This window comes from Lynx canadensis, chromosome F1, assembly GCF_007474595.2.
Source record: "Lynx canadensis isolate LIC74 chromosome F1, mLynCan4.pri.v2, whole genome shotgun sequence".
In the NCBI taxonomy this organism is placed as follows: domain Eukaryota; kingdom Metazoa; phylum Chordata; class Mammalia; order Carnivora; family Felidae; genus Lynx; species Lynx canadensis.
The window spans coordinates 5395866-5416081 of record NC_044319.2 but is presented as its reverse complement, the minus strand read 5'-3'; the positions used below and the strand labels follow the sequence as shown (position 1 = coordinate 5416081).

General features: G+C 36.9%; 1 protein-coding gene across 1 annotated transcript in view; it reads left to right on the top strand.

Annotated features, from left to right (window-relative positions):
• The first annotated feature begins 668 nt into the window (after positions 1–668).
• CATSPERE (catsper channel auxiliary subunit epsilon) overlaps positions 669–20216 on the top strand; it is a 197729-nt gene continuing 178181 nt past the window's right edge. Inside the window, 2 exon segments of the mRNA XM_032591870.1 lie at positions 669–695; positions 1065–1187. Of these exon segments, the coding sequence (XP_032447761.1) occupies positions 669–695; positions 1065–1187 (150 nt within the window).

Genomic DNA, 20216 nt, shown 5'->3' with positions numbered 1-20216 from the left:
ACCCGCCCCTGCGGACCAGCGCCCCGAGCCCCAGCTCCCGGCCCCCAGCACCGGCGCCCCGCCGCCCCCTTCCGCCAGTTTTCCATGAATGGGGCGGGAGTGAGGGGCAGTGCTAGGGCTCTGCTACTCCAGGGTCTTGGTGACTTCGCGTGGCTGTCGGGTGCACAGCTGAGCCCCCGCGAATCCGTACACTCGTTTCCTCCTGCCGCGCTCTCGTTCCGCCGGAGACGAGCGGAGCAAACGAGAACCCAGAAGTCGCCACCACCGGGGAGTGGAGGCAGGCAGCGAGGGCACTTCCCTAGGATGACTAGGTGGTTGATGGTTTCTGGTGCTTTGTAAGCTTCCATTTTTTCCTCTATAAGGTGAAGAAGATGAAACCTGCCTCACGGGGTTGTCGTGAGGCTTGAAAGCAAAGATATATTTACCTCCCAGCATAGGCCTGGCAAACAATGGATCAATAAATAAGGAAAGGGGATATTATTAAGGATGGCCTGTGAATTCTAGGTGTTGTATAAACTTTATGTTGTACCCCAGAGGTCACCAAACTTTTCTGGAAAGGACCAGGTAGTAAATACTTGGGGCTTTACAGATGATGCAGTCAACTCTGCCATTTTAGGGATTCATGCACACCCTTACAATAGCCAACCAGGGGATGTGGCTGTGCGCCAATGAATCTCTATTATAAAAACAAACAGGTGGAATTGGACCTGTAAGGCATGGTTTGACACCCCCTGGTCTACATTCATAACGGACGAGAGTACTAAATTCATTGAGGTAATTAGTGCAGACAAAGTTGCAGGCAAAATTCAGGGTAGATGTGTTATTGAATGAATTCTTCCTTTGCTCAAGGTCTAACAGATATGTACCTACATTTTCTACTAAGAGCGTTAACATTTTGTTTTTGACATTTCGTATCCCGACGGAGTTGGTTTCCTTTAATGATCTAAGGTAGGGCTGCAATCATTTCTTTCTCCTTATGAGTCCAGTTCCGTTTTCCAGTTCCATTTATTGAATATTGCCTCTGTCATATACAAAACTTCCCTCTGCACTTATGTCAACTTAAGGGTTTGCTATACAATCCCTCTTATTTGGAGGAGAAATTAGTTTTAATATTTATATTTGACCTTTTCCTCCACAGGTATTCCAGTAACAGCCCAAGCTACCACATTTTTAGTACCAGAAGTACTGTAAGTGTTTAATTTTTTTCAAACTATAGTCAAGAATCATTTTTTACCTTAGAGCAAAGAGCAGTGTTTTATACTTAGTTGTATAGTGTGGTGTCATTCATTTGTTTTTATTTTATTTCCGTTGTCTCATTTGTCGTCCTAATATAAATCCCCTTCCCAATGAATGTCCTTAGATATGTGTGTAGCAAAAACAAATAATGTGGTTTTGAGTGTTTTTTTTTTATTTAGTATTCACAGATAAGATGGCCATACAATATATTGTGTAAACTATAGACAGTGAAAGATAGTGCTATTAATATTTTTGCTGGGACAGCAGGTATGAATTGGAACTGCCTAGATAGACGGAGACGTATGGTCACCAAAGCTGTAGATTTCATTCTCTATATTCCTTTTTTTATCCAATACTTTGCCTTAATTTCTTCTGAATGCTGCCTGCTTACTAGTGTGTGTTTTATTTTATTTATATACCCCCCTAATGATGGACACATGGCTTTCTATCACCACAAACAACACTGTGAAGAAGATCCTTCCACATGTCATTTTATGGGTCTGCGCAATAATTTTTCAGTCATGGTTGCAGGGACACAGGGAAAGCAGACAATTTAACTAAATTTTGCAAGATTGTTCTTAAATGGTAATCACAATTTCCACTCTCACCTAGTGCACATCTCCACCAAAGTCTGGTATTATTGAAGTTTCTATTTTTTACCAACATCGTTAGTATGTGCTAATATCACTGTTGCTATTTTCAATTCTCTGACGGCTACTGATTTTGAGCATCTCTTACCACTTTTACACAAGCTTCTCTTCTGAATTGCCTGGTCATAACCTTTTGCCCATTTTCCATTTAAGTTTATGCCCTTTTCTTGTTGATTTACAGAGTGCTGTATACATTCCACTCTCTATATTAGTTGAATATTGGTTTTAAATGTTTCAGTTATCAGGGCATCTGGGTGACTCAGTCAGTTAAGTGTCCAATTATTGACCTCAGCTCAGGTCTTGATCTCAGAGTTGTGAGTTCAAGCCCCACGTTGGACTTTGCACTGGGAGTGAAGCCTACGTAAAAAAAAGTTTAAGTTTTAATCATTTTCTTGTCTCTCATCTACTCATCTAACCATTAACTTTGTCCATGGATATTTTATTTTTCAAGAAAAAGCCAACTTTTGTTGAACCAAACCACTCTGCCTCCCCGCTCCCCCCCCCCCACTCTTTTTGACCTCATACTTTCTACTTCTTTTGCAGCCCCTTTTTTTTTTAGTGTTTATTTATTTTTGAGAGAGAGAGAGAGAGAGACAGAGTGTGAGTGGGGGAGGGGCAGAGAGAGAGGGAGACACAGAATCTGAAGCAGGCTCCAGGCTCTGAGCTGTCAGCACAGAGCCCAACATGGGGCTTGAACTCAAGAACTGTCAGCTCATGACCTGAGCCAAGTCAGACGCTTAACCAACTAAGCCACCCAGGTGCCCTTGGAGTCTTACTTAAGAAAAATCTTCTCCTGCCTGGAGTTGCAAAGGTATTTATCCTTTTTCTTTTATATGCTTTATATCTTGACCTTTCAAATATAGGTCAGAAATTCATCTAGAGTCCACTTGTATATAATATAAAGTATGCATTCACATTATTGTCTCCATGTAATGAACCACCATCAATTAAACAACTTATTGTTTTTCAATTATTTTCTGGTATTATCTTTTTAGATGTTGTCAATATCTATATATAGAAAAAAGATAATACCAGAAAAATAATAGAAAAACAGTAAGTTGTTTAACGTAGCTGCAGTTTAGTTTCAATGGTGTATACTCTTTCCTTGAATTAACATGCCACAGTATAGGCATCCTTTTATTCTAGATAAGCAACTAGGTTGTTTCCATTTTTAGTCTGCTATGATTAGGGCTACTAGGAACATTATTATGCCTATCTTCTGGTTAACATATATGCATTTCTGGTGGGTATATAACTAAGTGGAATCGGTAAGTCCTGGGGAATATGCACGTGTTCAGCTTTAGTAGGTGATGCAAAAGATTTTACAAAGTAATTGTATCAGTTTACACTTATATTCTATGTTTATATATATCATTGCATTTACATTATTAAAAATTTATTACGTTACTCAAAGTCAGGCAAAAGGAAACTATACCAACAACGTCATTTGTTTTTAAATCCATTGCTATCCATTTCTTATAAAATCTGTACTTATCACCTAAATTGTTATTTGTAGTTAATTTCTTTAATATCATTTATCTATTTCATCTTTGTTTCTTGAACATCTTTGCTGTATAATTGACCATTTGATTAGTCATTTTAAAAATCTCTTTTTTTTCTAAGTAATCTCTGCACCCAGCATGGAGCTCAAACTCATAACCCCACGATTAAGAGTCACATGCTCCACCAACTGAACCAGCCAGGCACCCCGTAAAAATCTCCTTTCTTGATCTCTACTGTTTCTTTATCATTTTTAGGGGGGGTGACAGAAATATATCATCTTAGTTGGCAATTGGTAACCAAAATAGTGGAATTATGTCATTATAGAAATGCAAATTGGGAGCCAGAGTTTGATTGTCCACCAGGAAGGTAGACAAAATGCAAGAGAGTAGATGCTAAAACCAGTGGTATAGCAGCTTCCTTGCAAGTGATATTCAGAGAAAGAAAGAAATTATTGAGTGTACAGAAGACACTTTAGGGATGAAATATTTCATAAATCTTGATGGAAAGCATTTTGAAACAGTTTTTCTCTACCTATTTGCTTTTCTGGGAGCTTTGGCATGAACTTTGGCAGGATTCAGGTTTGACACACATCTAGGAACCTGTGAAGGTGCTCTGAGGGAACATAAGCTGATGGAGGCCATCTCTCTACTTCCCTATGTCTCTCTACAGCTTGCCAGTATCTCCCATAAAGGAACTTATGCATTTGTCTAGAGCCTCGTTTTTGTAACCCACAGGACACCTCTGGATCTCCTGGCTCTAGTGGCCAGGGAGGCTTACACTTGTAGTCCCATTGGACTATATATATTTGTATGCTTTAAAAGCTACTGCTTGAGTGTCTGGCTTCTAGACAACATGAATCTAGGTGCTCACTGAGATCCTCCCTTTGGGACAACGACAGGACTGGAACATCCTCAACTACTGGGAGTTATTAAAAATAAAGTAAGCTTCTTGGACAATCACAAAGTTTTGAAGGACAACCAAGACCTAGGGCAAGGTTAAATGATAAGCTTCATCTTTTACACAAGGCCACTTCATCAAGACTAGAAGAGGTGGTTATTTTATCTAATGCATAGAAATGAACACAAGAGAGTCAAGGAAGTAGAAGAAACAGAAGAATATGTTCCAAACAAGAGAATAAGATAAAACCTCAGTGACAGGGGTGGGGGAGACACCTTACTCTAATGGAGATAAGTAATTTGCCTGATAAAGAGTTCAAAATGATAGTTGTAAAGATGCCCTTTGAACTCAGGAGAAGAATGGTTGAACACAGTAAGAACTTCAACCAAGAGATACAAAATATAAGAAGATACCAAATAGAAGTCACAGAGCTGAAGGATATAATAACTGAACTGAAAGGTACACCACAGGGTTTAGTAGAAGACTAGACAAGGCAGAAGAAAGGATCTGTGAACCTGAAAGCAGAGCAGTGGAATACACCTAAACAGAGCAATAAAAAGAAAAAAGAGTGGGGGGAAAAAAGTAAAGAAATATTAAGGGACTTACAGAACAACATCAAGTGGACTAACATTCACATTATAGGGGCCCAAAAGAAGAAAGGGGCTGACAATTTTTAAAGAAATAATGACTGAAAGCTTCCCTAATTTGGGGAGGGAAACAGACATCCAGATCCAGGAAGCCCAGAGAGTTACAAATAGGATGAACCCAAAGAGACCCTAACAAAGACACATTATAATTTAAACATTGAAAGTTAAACACAAGGAGAGATCTTACAAGCAGCAAGAGAAAAATAACTTCTGTTACATGCAAGATAAACCCCTAAGGCTATCAGTAGATTTTTCAGCAGAAACATTGCAGGTCAGAAGTGAGTGGCACAATATATTCAAAGTGCTGAGAGAAAAAAACTTCCACACAAGAATACTCCGTGCAGCAAAGTTTTCATATAGAATTGAAGGAGAAATCGTTTTCCATATAAGCAAAAGCTAAAGGGATTCATCATCACAAACTAGCCTTACAAGGAATGTGAAAGTGACTTTTTATGCTGGGGGGGGGGGGGAAGGTACTAATTAGTAACAAGAAAACATGAAAGAATAAATCTCACTGGAAAGGTAACTGTATAGTAAAGGTAGTGGGTTAGTTACTTATAAAGCTAGTGTGAGGGTGAAAAGACAAAAGTACTAAAAATAAACTAATAATTTCTTAAGGGATGCACAGGAAAAAAAGATGTAAACTATGACATCAAAAACAATGTGCAAGGGGTTAGTAAAAATGTAGCACTTTAGATTGTGATCAACCTTAGGTTATTATCTACTTAAAATACACTGTTACAAGTTTTTGTGTGTAAGCCTCATGGTAACCACAAAGCAAAAAACCTGTAGTAGATACATAAAAGATAAGGAAGAAGGAATCTAAGTATGCCACAAAAGAAAGTCAACAAAACAAAAGAAAGAGAGGAGAGAAGAAAGAAACACAGAGAAACTACAAACCAGCCAGAATACAGTTAACAAGATGGCATAAGTACAGCCATACCTCATATCATTGTGCTTCACTTTATTGTGCTTTGCAAATACTACTGTTTTTTGTTTTTGTTTTACATATTGGAAGGTTTATGGCAACCCTGCATCAAGCAAGTCTGTCAACACCATTTTCCCAATACCATCTCATCTGCTCATTTCATGTCTCTGTGTCACATTTTGGTAATTCTCACAATATTTCAAATTTTCATTATTGCATTTGTTATAGTACTCTGTGATCAGTAACTGCAGCTTGCTGAAAGCTCACATGATGGTTAGCATTATTCACAATGTTTTTTAAACTAAGGTATGTACGACATAATGCTATCACACACTTAATAAACTATAGTACAGCCTAAACAATTTTTATATGCACTGGAAAACAAAAAAATTATGTGATTCATTTTATTGTGATATATAATTTATTGTAGTGGTCTGTAAATGAAACTGCAATATCTCAGAGGTATACTTGTACATACCTATCAGTAATTACTTTAAATGTAAATGGACTAAATTCTCTAATCAAAAAACCAAGTGGCTGGCTGGATTAAAAAAAAATCCATCTATGTGCTGCTGATAAGAGACTCAACAGATGTAAGGACAAACACACAGACTGAAAGTGAAGGGATGGAAAAGGATATTCTGTGCAAATGGAAACCAAAAGAAAGCAGTGTTGGCTATACTTATATCACACAAAATAGGCTTCAAGACAAGAGCATTACATGAAGAAGAAGTGTTCAATCGAATAAGATGACATAACATTGGTACCTATTTATGCATTCTGCATAGGAGTGCTGAACATATAAAACAAATAATAACAGAACTAAAGGGAGAAATACACAGCAATACAATAATAGTAGAGGACGTTATTATCCCACTTTCATTAGTGCATAATCCAGACAGAAAATCAAAATGGAAATATCAGCCTTGAACAACACATTCAACCAGATAGAACTTAACAGATATTTACAGAACATCCCATCCAAAATGAACAGAATACACATTCTTCTCAAACACAGGGAACATTCTCCAGAATAGAGAGGTCATGTGTTAGGCCACAAAGCAAGTCTTAAGATTAGTATCATATCAAGGATGCTTGGGTGGCTCAGTCGGTTGAGCATATGACTTTGTCTCAGGTCATGATCTCTCAGTTTGTGGGTTTGAGCCCCACGTCAGGCTCTGCGCTGACAGCTCTGAGCCTGGAGCCTGCTTCAGATTCTGGGTCTTCCTCTCTCTCTCTCTCTGCCCCACCCACACTCATGCTCTGTCTCTCAAGAATGAATAAACATTAAAAAACAATTAAAAAAATAAACATTTTAAAAAATTTTAAAAAGAAGATTAATATATCATGCAAATTTTCTGACTGCAGTGGTATAAAACTGGAAATCAATGATAAATAGAAAACTGGAAAATTCACAAATATGTGGGGGTTAAACAACATGCTACTGAAAAACCAATGCATCAAAAAATAAATTGAAATACAAATCAACCAGTAACTTGAGACAAATGAGGAGGGAATGGGATGCAGCAAAAACACTTCTAAGATAGAGGTTCATAGCTTAAATGCCTAAATCAACTAACAAGAAAAATATCAAACAATATTACACCCCAAGAAACTAGAAAAAGAAGAAATGAAGCCCAAAGTAGGTAGGTAGAAGGAAATAACAAAGATAAGAACAGAAATAAATGAAGTAGGTGGGGCGCCTGGGTGGCTCAGTCAGTTAAGCATCCGACTTTAGCTCAGGTCGTGATCTTGTGGTTCATGGGTTCAAGCCTTGTGTCAGGCTCTGTGCTGACAGCTCAGAGTTTGGAGCCTGCTTGGTATTCTGTGTCTCCCTCTCTTTCTGCCCCTCCCCTGCTCATGCTCTGTGTTTGTCTGTCTGTCTGTCTGTCTCTCTCTCTCAAAAATGAATAAAACATTAAAAAAAAGAAAGAAATGAAATAGAGATTACAATAACAATAGAAAAGATCAATGAAAATAAAAGCTGGTTCTTTGAAAAGATAAAATTAACTGCAGGATACAAAATCAATATTCAAAAATCTCTTGTGTGGCTGTACACTAACAGCAGTCTGGAAGAGAAATTAAGAAAACAATCCTATTTGGAATTACATCAAGAAATAAAAATACTTAGCAATAAATTTAACCAAGGAGGTAAAAGACTGCTACATTAAAACTATAAGATATTGATGGAAGAAATAGAAGAAAACATAAATAAATGGAAAGATATTCCACACCCATGGATGAAAAGAATTAACATTATTGGGGCGCCTGGGGGGCTTAGTCAGTTAAGCATCTGACTACAGCTCAGGTCATGATCTCATGGTTCATGAGTTTGAGCCCTGTGTCAGGCTCTGTGCTGACAGCTCGGAGCCTGGAACCTGCTTCAGATTCTGTGTCTCCCTCTCTCTCTGCCCATCCCCTATTTGCACTCTGTCTCTCTTAATCTGTCAAAAATAAATAAACACTTAAATTTTTTTTAAAGAATTAACATTGTTAAGATGACCATCAACTCCAAGAAGTCTACACTTTCAGTGCAATCTTTATCAAAATTCTGATGCCATATTTTACAGAAATAGAACAAACAATGGAAAAGTTTGTGTAAAACCATAAAAGACCTCAAATAGCCAAAGCAATATTGAGAAAGAAGAACAAAGCTGGAGGCATCACATTATCTCATTTTAAACTACATCACAGAGCTGTAGCAATCAGAACAATATGTTGGCATAAAAATAGATACAGAGGGGTGTCTGGGTGGCTCAGTCGGTTGAGTATCCAACTCTTGATTATGGCTCAGGTCATGATCTCACAGTTTGTGAGACTGAGCCCCACGTTGGGCTCTGCACTGACCGTGCGAGTCCTGCTTGGGATTCTCTCTCTCTCTCTGCCCCTCCACCCCCTTCTCAAAATAAATAAACGTTTAAGAAAAGGGGCACCTGGGTGACTCAGTTAAGCATCTGACTCTTGGTTTCAGCTTAGGTCAAAATCTCATGGTTCATGTGCTGACAGCACAGAGCCTGCTTGGGATTCTCTGTCTCCTTCTCTCTTCCCTTCCCCTGCTCTCTTTCTCTCTCTCAAAATAAATAAATAAACTTCAAAATACATATATAGAGAGGGATGCCTGGGTAGCTCGGTTGTTTGAATGTTCAACTTTGGTCAGGTCATGATCTCACAGGTCATGAGTCTGAGCCCCAAATGTGCTCACTTCTGTCAGTGCAGAGCCTGCTTCAGATCTTCTGCCCCCCTCTTTCTCTGCCCCTCCCCTGCTTGTGCTCTCTCTCTTGCTCTCTCTCTCTCTCTCTTAAAAATAAATTAACAACATTATGGGGCGCCTGGGTGGCGCAGTCGGTTAAGCGTCCGACTTCAGCCAGGTCACGATCTCGCGGTCTGTGAGTTCGAGCCCTGCGTCGGGCTCTGGGCTGATGGCTCAGAGCCTGGAGCCTGTTTCCAATTCTGTGTCTCCTTCTCTCTCTGCCCCTCCCCCGTTCATGCTCTGTCTCTCTCTGTCCCAAAAATAAATAAACGTTGAAAAAAAAATTAAAAAAAAAATAATAAATAAATTAACAACATTAAAGAAAACAACACAGAGATTGATGGAACAGAATAGAAAGCCCAGAAATAAACCCATGCATATATGGTCAATTAATTTGCAACAAAGGAGCCAGGAATATACAAGGGGAAAAAGACAGTCTTTTTAATAAAAGGTGTTGTGAAAACTGGATAGCCATATGCAAAAGAATGAAACTAGACAAGTATATTATACCATATACAAAAATTAACTGAAAATGGATTAAAGTCCTGAATAAAAGACTTGAAACCATAAAACTCTGAGAAGAAAACACAGGCAGTAAGTTCCTTCACATTGGTCTTGGCAGTGACTTTTTTTTTAAACTGACACCAAAAGCAAAGGCCACAAAGACAAACATAAACAAATGGGACTACAACAGACTAAAAATATTTTTCACAGTAAAGGAAATCATCAGTAAGATGAAAGGGCAATGTACCGAATAGGTGAAAATATCTACAAACCATGAGGGGTTAACATCCAAAATATATAAAGAACTCATACAACATACAACATAAAATAGGAAAAAGCAAACAATTTGATTTAAAAATGAGCAGAAGATTTAAATGGACATTTTTCCAAAGAAGATCTACGGATTGCCAACAGGAACATGAAAAAGTGCTCAGTGTCACTAATCATCAAGGAAATGCAAATCAAAACCACAATGAACTCACTTCACACCAGTTAGAATGCCTATTATCAGAAATGAGAGAGGATAAACAGCGACTGACACCACAGAAACACAAAGGATCATAAGAAAATACTGTGAAAAAGTATATGTGCCAACAAACTGGACAGCCTGGAAGAAATGGATAAATCTAAATAATCTTCCAAAGCTAAACAAGGAAGAAATAGAAAATCTGAGCAGACCAAGTAAAAGTAACAAAATTGAATTGGTAATCAAAAAACTATCACAGAATAAAAGTCCAGGACCAGATGTATTCACATAATGAATTTTACCAGACATTTAAAGAAGAGTTAATATCTATTCCCCTCAAATTCTTCCCGAAAATTGGAGAAGGAAAGCTTCTAAATACATTCTATGAGGCCAACATTACCCTGATACCACAAACAGACAATGACACCACAAAAAAATAAAACTACAGGCCAATATGCATGGTGAACATAGATAGAAAATCCTCAACAAAATATTAGCAAACTGCATAAAACAATACATTAAAAGATCACTCACCATGATCAAATGGGATTTATTCCCAGGATGCAAGCATGGTTCAATATCTGTAAGTCAATCAATGTCATAAATGACATCAAGAAAATGAGGGGGAAAATTATATGATCATCTTGGTAGATGCAGAAAAAGCATTTGACAAGATTCATGATAAAAATTTTCAACAAAATGGGGTTAGAGGGAACATACCTCAATATAATAAAGGCCATATAGGAAAACCCCACAGCTAACATTATACTCAATGGTGAAAAACTGAAAGCTTTTCCTTTAAGGGCAGGAAAAGACAAGGTTATCCACTCTCACCACTTTTATTCAACCTAGTACTGGAAGTCCTAGCCACCCACAGCAATGAGACAAGAAAAAGAAACAAGATGCATGCATATTGCTAAAAAAAGAAAAAAAAGGGTGGGGGGCGCCTGGGTGACTCAGTTGGTTGAGCGTCCGACTTCGGCTCAGGTTATGATCTCGCTGTCCATGAGTTCGAGCCCCATGTCGGGCTCTGTGCTGACAGCTCAGAGCCTGGAGCCTGTTTCAAATTCTGTCTCCTCTCTCTGCCCCTCCCCCCACTCATGCTCGGTCTCTCTCTCTCTCTGTCAATAATAAATAAACACTAAAAACTTTTTTTAAAAAAAGTTAAACTGTCACTATTTGCAGACCACATGATACTTTATAGAGAAAATCCTAAAGACTCTACCAAAAAGCTACTAGAAGTAATAAACCACTTCAGTCAAGTTACAAGACACAAAACTAATATGCAGAACTCTGTGCTATTTACTAACAACAAAGTAATGACTTTATTGTTAGCACTAACAGTAAAGTCCCAGAAAGAGAAATTTGAAAAACAACACCATTTCAATTGCATCAAAAGTAATAAAGTACCTAGGAATAAACTTAACCAAAGAGGTGAAAGACGTGTACTCTGGAAACTATAAAACACTGATGAAAGAAATTGAAAATGACACAAACAAATGGAAAGATATTTAATTCTCATGGATTGGAAGAATTAATATTGTCAGAATATCCATATTATCCAAAGCAATCTGCAGATTCAGTGCAATCCCTATCAAAATACCAATAGCATTTTTCACAAAACTAGGACAAATAATACTAAAATTTGTATGGACCCACAGAAGACCCTGAATAGCCAAAGCAATCCTGAGAAAGAAGAGCAATGCTGGGGGTATCACAGTTTCAGATTTCAAAATAATACTACAAATCTGTAGTAATCAGAAAAATAAACACATAGATCAATGCAACAGGATAGAAAGCCCATAAATAAACCCACATTTCTATGATCAATTAATCTATGACAAAGGATGCTGGAATATACAATGGGGAAAAGATAGTCTTTTCAATAAATGGTGTTGGGAAAACCGGACAGCTTCATGTATAAGAATGAAACTGGACTACTTTTAGCAACATACAAAAAAAAAAAAGAAAAGAAAAAAAAACTCAAAATGGATTAAAGACCTAAACATGAGACCTGAAACCATAAAAATCCTAGAAGAGAAAGCACACAGGCAGTAATTTCTGTGACACTGAGCATAGCAACAGTTTTCTAGATATGTCTCCTAAGGCAAGTAAGACAAAAACAAAAATAAACTATTCGTACTACATCAGAATAAAAAGCTTTTGCACAGCAAAGGAAACTATAGAAGTAAAAGACAACTACTAAATAGGAGAAGATGTTTGCAAATGATATACCTGATAAGGTGTTAATACCCAAAATATATAAAGAACTTATATGACTCAACCCCACCAAAACCCCAAAAACAAATAATCTGATTAAAAGTGGGCAGAGGGGTACCTGGGTGACTCAGCTGTGTGAGCATCTGACTTTTGATTTTGGCTCAGGTCATGATCCCAAGATTGTGGGATCAAGCCTCCCATTAGGCTCCATGCTGAGCGTGGAGCCTGCCTAAAACTCTCACTCTCTTCCTCTGCCCCTCTCCCCCACTTGCTCTCTTTCTCTTAAAAAAAAAAAAAGGTATTAAAAAATGGGCAGAGAAGCTAAATAGACATTTTCAAGGAAGATGTGCAGATGGCCAACAGAGACATGAAAAGATGCTCATCAACACTCATCATCAGGGAACTGCAAATCAAAATCACAATGAGATATCACTTCACATCAGTTAGAATGGCTAAAATCAAGAAGACAAGAAACAGTAAGTATTAATAAGGATGTGGAGAAAAAGGAACCCTTTTACACTGTTGGTGGGAATATAAATTGACATAGCCACTGCAGAAGAGTATGGAGATTCATCAAAAAATTAAAAATAGAAATACCATATGATCCAATAATTCCACTACTGTTTACTCAAAGAAAATGAAAACACTAACTCAAAAAGGTATATGCCTCTCTGTGTTTATTACAGCATTGTTTACAATAGCCAAGACATAGAAGCAACCTAAGTATCCATCAATAGATGAATTGATAAAGACAATGTGATACGTACACACCCACAAACACACAAAATGGAGTTTTACACAGCTGTAAAAAAGGGTGAGATTGTGTCATTTGAGACAGCATGGATGGACCTAGAGGGTATAATGCTAAGTGAGGTAAATTAGACTGAGAAAGACAAATACCATATGACTCCACTCAAAATGGAATCTAAAACAAGTGAAAAAGCAAATAGAGGTATTCTAGACATAATATTTCATCCATAAATATTTTAGTATGTATGTTAAAATGTTAAGATTCTTAAATTTTATTTTATTATTATTTTTACTTCCTTAAGTAATCTATACACCCACTGTGGGTATCAAACTCACGACTCTTGAGATCAAGAATTGCATGCTCTGGGACGCCTGGGTGGCGCAGTCGGTGAAGCGTCCGACTTCAGCCAGGTCATGATCTCGCGGTCCGTGAGTTCGAGCCCCGCGTCAGGCTCTGGGCGGATGGCTCAGAGCCTGGAGCCTGTTTCCGATTCTGTGTCTCCCTCGCTCTCTGCCCCTCCCCCGTTCATGCTCTGTCTCTCTCTGTCCCCCAAAAAAATAAATAAACGTTGAAAAAAAATTTTTTTTAAAAAAGAGTTGCATGCTCTAAGGGTGCCTGGGTGGCTCAGACAGCTGGGCGTCTGACTTCAGCTCAGGTCATGATCTCACCACTCATGAGTTTGAGCCCCGTGTCAGTCTCTGTGCTGACAGCTCAGAGCCTGGAGCCTGCTTTGGATTCTGTGTCTCCCTCTCTCTCTGCACCCAGCCCCTCTCCTTCAAAAATAAATAAACATTTTTAAAAAGGCAACCCTAAAACTCTTTAAATACATACATACATACATACATACATACGTACGTACATACATACATACCATAGCCAAGGCAATTAGACAAGAAAATGAAATAAAGACATCCACATTGGAAAGGAAAAAAAATAAAGTACCTCTATTTGCAGATGACATGATTAATATAAAAACCCCTAATGAATCCACTAAAAAAATTATTAAAACTACTGAGTTTAGTAATTTCATATGGAAATTCACGTGGAATTTCACAGGGAAATTCAAGAAAAAAAGAATAGATAAGACATTTTTGAAAAAGAACAATGTTGGAAGACTCACAGTTCCTGACTTTAAAACTTAACTATAAAGCTGCAGCAATTGAGGGGTGCCTGGGTGGCTCAGTTGGTTGAGCATCTGACTCTTGGTTTTGGCTCAGGTCATGACCTCATGGTTCATGGGTTCGAGCCTCACCTCTCTCTCTACACTGACAGAGCCTGCTTTTTTTCTTCTTTACTTATTCCACTTATAGTCTCTTAGTTGTTTTTCTGCCTTTCTTCAATGCCTTTTTTTCAGTTTTTATTCACATATAATTTCCCACCAGTAACTTTTAATTTAATCTTCATGTCCCTTATCATCATCTATTTCATGTGCTGGTTTAGTCAACTCTTATTTCTATTTGTGTTTCATTTTCTGTTCCTAGCTTATGAATTTACTTTATTTCAATTCCAGTATAGTGTTATATTTCAGTTTCAGGTGTACAACATAGTGATTCACCTACTTAATGAATTTATAACTCAAGATTTTTCTTTCTCTTATCACCAAATGCTTGTTTGATATTTAATTCAGTTAAATATCAGTTTGCAGTTTTCTTCTGCTCTTTGTTTGTTTTTTTAAGGGAATTTAATGAACTGAAATGTTTTTATTTTTATTTTCTATTCTCCTATAGTAGCTTTTTATAGGTAAAGTCTGATTACACCTTTGAATTTTATGGACAGTTTGGCAGCCTAAGTTGGTTTGCACCATTCCTAGATAAACTTCTCTCATTGTAGCAAAGTGCAGTTTCTTTAACTGATGGCTTTTTGTTGGTACTGTTGCATTTTCTTGGTTGTTTGGTTTGGTTTTTTGACTCACCTGATCCTAAACTTCCCCTCTTGATTCTTCCCTTCACCACTTACTCTCCAAAGGGTGTTTCCCTTTCCTGTATCTTCTCTCCTGAAGTGACACCTTTCTGAGGGTCTCACGTGCTTTTAATTCCTGTCCTCATAGTTCTGTGGTCTCCCAGGAGGCTTTTTCCTATTATATTTTTGCACCTAGGGAGTGCTTTCTCTCTCTGTGGGTGATTTGAATTCAGTCTTAACCTTTTGTTTCCTGTCTTTTCCCTGCAGTGTTCCAGAAGCCTCCTCACTCTCCACAATGGATTATGATAGGAGCTTGAGTGAGAGCTCTGCTGAAGATAGTTGGTTTTTCTACTTACAGATCTACTTGACATTTATAGTACGCTTTGTCTTCTTGCTTTGCTGTAATGTAGACTTTTCTGGGTTTTATTTGTTGATCTGTGTGTTTTTTTGGAAATGTGTGGAGAGAGTCAAACTTATGTGGCCACCATTACCTGGGCTAACCATAATCCCCCCCACCCCTAATGTTTTGATACACTGTCAGATTACAGGAATTAGCAACTATATCCTTTTTTTTATACCCACCATGCAGAGACATGGTTCGGCAAAAACTTCTTATGTAATACTTAGCCTCAGTCCTTATGCTGATGTCTCCGCAGTCATTTCGATGGCCTGAAGCTCTTCTTCTAGCAGAGTCTTGAGGAAGGGCTCATAAGAGTAATATTACCTGAATTACTTTATGGTCATAAGAGCTTATTTATGGATTTGATCTAAAAGTTGGTGTATCTGGATATAAAAATCATTGGCTTCTGTTTTATTTCTGTTACTTTGTTGTCTCTGACATAAAGTGTTGCTTCCAAAACATCTGGTGAAAATATGATTTGCTTTCCTTTATGAATAATATGTGTGTTGGTTGTTGTTCTGGTTGTTCTTGTTTTGGTCACAATCCCCAAACTGTTTCTTTTTAAGCCCAGTGCTTTTATTAATATAGCTCCTGGTTGTTTTTATTTTTTAAATCATTCATAATTGTTTTTCATAGATATAAGCTGTGCCTTTTTAATATGTTGTTTCAAGTTATTTTATTTCACATATTACTCTTGACTTAGAGTTAGTGTTGATGTTACTGTTGTGTTCCAAACATCTTGGTTTTCTTCTTCAGGATCTCCCAATTATACATACATTGGATTTTCTTTGTCTATCTTTTATATTTGCCACTTATTCTTGAATTACTTTTTTTCTCTTTTGTTCTTAAAAAGCTGTTTATCTCAAGGCCTTATCTATTGCTTATTCACAGTTGTGTTTTCTCTAAACACATTTGGTTTATTTCTGAAATGACTTTTTCTTTTATTTCTATATTTTTCCTGAGTTCTAGCTTATTTATGAATTTCAAATTCTGATTTATATTGTTCTTTCATAACTTCTATCATTTCCTTATTTATTTTGCCTCATTTTGAAATAGTAGATGTATCAGCCAGTGTTCTCACAGAGAAACAGAACCATTTTAGAATTTATACATACTTATATTAAGAGATTTATTTTAGGGAACTGGCTTCTGTGACTGTGGGAGCTTGCAACTCTGAAATCTTTAGGTCAGGCCAGCAATCTGGAAATTCAGTCAAGAGTTAATGCTGCAGTGTTGAAGCAGAATTTCTTCTCCAGGAAACCTCCATTTTTTTCTGAAGGTTTCCAACTGATGGAAGAGGCCCCATCCACATTATTAAAGGCATTCTCTTTTACTTAAAGTCAACTGACTATAGATATAAGCCACATCTATAAAATATCTTCACAGATAAACCTAGGTTTGATTAAATAACTGTGTACTCTAATCTAGCCAAGTTGATACATAAGGCTAACACTCATATTAAGTTATAGCGTTCATTTATACATTGTGTATGTTCTTACAGTTATTCTGCTTCATATTTTCTTTTTCGTGTAATAACTATGTGAAATTAGACTGTGATCCTTTTTCTGTTGCTTTTTTTTTTTTTTACATGAAATTAATTTTCCTGATCTTTAAGGAGGGTGGGTCAAAATAACTTTTCTAACTTCATGGCTGTAGAGTTACCTCTTCTGTTGTTTTGTAAAGTATCCAAAAAATGAGGCTAATACTTTCTGAGATCTCCAGATTCTATTTCCCTCTCTCATTTATCTGTAGCTTCTCTTTCCTTTGTCTTTATTGTCCCTTTCCAACTCTATTGGGATTCTTTTCCCTGTATTTTTCATTACAGATCCTTGTCCTAGAAGGTATCTTTGGGTCCTTGGTTTAGGGTTTGTAGGTCCTAGCTTCTCCTGCTCTTTCAGACATTATCATGGACTTCATGGACTTACTTAGAAATGGAAAGTGCGACAACCCCTCTGGTTAGAGTTGCTATCCTCGAAATGTCCTGCCGTGGTTTCCACTGAATACCTATCACTGATTTAGGTGGTTCTTCCCTTCTAAGGTCTACCATATTTGCTTTCTTTTGCTTCCTTATGCTCATACATGTGAGTCTGGTTGTTTTAGCTGGTTTGTTCCAACCCACTTATATTTGGGGATTTTGACAGATACTTTGTCACCAAGTTTTATTATTGGCATTGTCCAGTGTTGTTTGTTTTGTTGGTACTATCCTAATTGTTCTCTCTCTGCTTATAAGGAAATTTGGGTAGATTGAAAAACTACATCACCACTAACCCTTCACAATTTGTTTTCTTTTTTAAACTCTTCTTTTTTCCTCTTTTTAAATAGCCTTCCTTCTACTATTTTGGGTTTTCTCTGTTGTTATTTTATTAGCATCTTCTACTGAAAACAGAGTTTATTCACTTTCAAACTACCTTATTTCTTTTGTATATATATTGAAGGATATAAATTTCATTTTAGGAGTTATTTATACTATATGCTACATTTTGATAACATTGAATGCTTTTATTGTTTATTTATACATATTTTGTAATTTCCTTTTTGATTCCTCCTTTGCTCCATGAATCACTCAGAAGTAAAGTTTGGGCTTTCTATTTTAAGAATTATATGTATCCTAAGATTTTCTTCTACCTTTATGAGAAATTCTAATTTTATTTCATTAATATCAAAAGCATAGTATGTGTGATAACAATTCTTTGAGATTGGCTAAGACTAATTTTGTAAATAAGGTCAATTTTGATTAAATGTTCTATGTAAGATTGGAAAGAATATGTTTTATATTGGTAAATTTTAGGAAGTGTGTGTGTGTGTGTGTGTGTGTGTGTGTGTGTGTATCTTTTACAGGTTTATCTATAGTTTGAGAAAAGTGTATCAAAAATATACCACAGTATTTGTGACTTTTAATTTTTTTCCTAGTAATTCTATCAAATTTTGCTTTATATAATCTACAGGTTTAAGGCAATCTCTATCAAATGCCAACACCATTTTTCACAAAACTAGAACAAATAATACTAAAATTTGTATAGAACTACAAAAGACCCCAAGTAGCCAAAGTGATGTTGAGAAAGAACAAAACTGGAGGTATTACAATCCCAGATATCAAGCTACACTACAAAGCTGTAGTAATCAAAACAGTATGGTACTGGCACAAAAATAGACATAAAGATCAATGGAACAGAATAGAAAGCCCAGGAATAAACCAATTAATCTATGACAAAGGAGGCAAGATTACACAGTGGGGAAAAGGCAGTGTCTTCAACAAATGGTGCTGGGAAAACTGGGCAGCAACATGCAGAAGAATGAAATGGGACCACTTTCTTATACCACATATAAAAATAAGCTCATAATGGATTAGAGACCTAAATGTGGGACCTAAAACCATAAAAATTCTAGAAGAGATCACAGGCAGTAATGTCTCTGACATCAGCCACAGCAACATTTTTCTAGATATGTCTCCTAAGGTAAGGAAAACAAAAGCAAAAATAAACTATGGGAACTCTATCAGAATACAAAGCCTTTGCACAGCACAGAAAACCATCAACAAAACAAAAAGACAACCTACTAAATGAGAGAAGATATTTGCAAAAGATATATCTGATAAGGGGTTAATATCCAAAACCTATAAAGAGCTTATACAACTCAATACATACATACACACACACACACACACACACACACACACACACAATCCAATCTAAAAATGGGCAGAAGACCTGAATAGACTTTTTTCCCAAAGACCTACAGATGGCCAACAGAGATGTGAAAAGATGTTCAACATCACTCATCATCAGGGAAATGCAAATCAAAACCACGATGAGATATCACCTCATACCTGTCAGAATGGCTAAAATAAAAAACACAACAAACAACAAAGGTGGGTGAGAATGTATAGAAATAGGAACCCTTGTGTACTGTTGGTGGGAATGCAAACTGGTTCAGCCACTATGGAAAAAAGTATGGAGATACTTTAAAAAATTAAAAACAGAAATACCATATGATCCAATAATTCTACTACTGGGTATTTATCCAAAGAAAATGAAAACACTAATTCAAAAAGATGTATGCATCCCTATGTTTATTGAAGCATTATTTACAACAGCTAAGATACAGAAGCAACCTAAGTATCTATCAATAGATCAATGGATAATGAAGATTGCTTATCAGTAGATGAATGGATAAGGAACACACACACACACACACACACATACACACACACACACACACACAGGAATATTACACAGTCACACAAAAGGATGAGATCATGCCATTTGAAACAACATGGGTGGGCCTAGAAGGTATGTTAAAGTGAAATAAGTCAGATTGAGAAATAAGTCATAGGGTTTCAGTCATATGTAGAATCTCAAGAAACAACGACAGCAACAACAAAGAATAAACAAAACACAGAATCAGACCTATAAATACATAAGACAAAATTATGGTTGCCAGAGGGAAGGGTGGCAGGTCGGGCAAAATGAGTACAGGGGAGTGGGAGACACAGGCTTCTAGTTATGAAATGAATGAGTCAGAGGAATGAGACACAGCATAAGGACTTTGTCAATGATATTGTAATAGCAGTATATGGAGACAGATGGTGGCTACATTTGTGGTGAACGGAGCATTAATGTAAGACCTTGTGGAATTGCTATGCTGTATACCTGAAACTAATGTAACATTGTGTGTCAACTAAAATTTAAACATTTTTTTCTTTACGTATTTCAGGGTTATGTTATATCTTCTGGTGTTTTTTTTTCTCTTTTTTCTTACACACTGTCACTGATCCTATCATTTCAAACTTATGACATAGTTGGTATCATAATCCCCTTTTTACAAGCAAAGACACTGATACACTCTTTGCACACGTATATCTACAA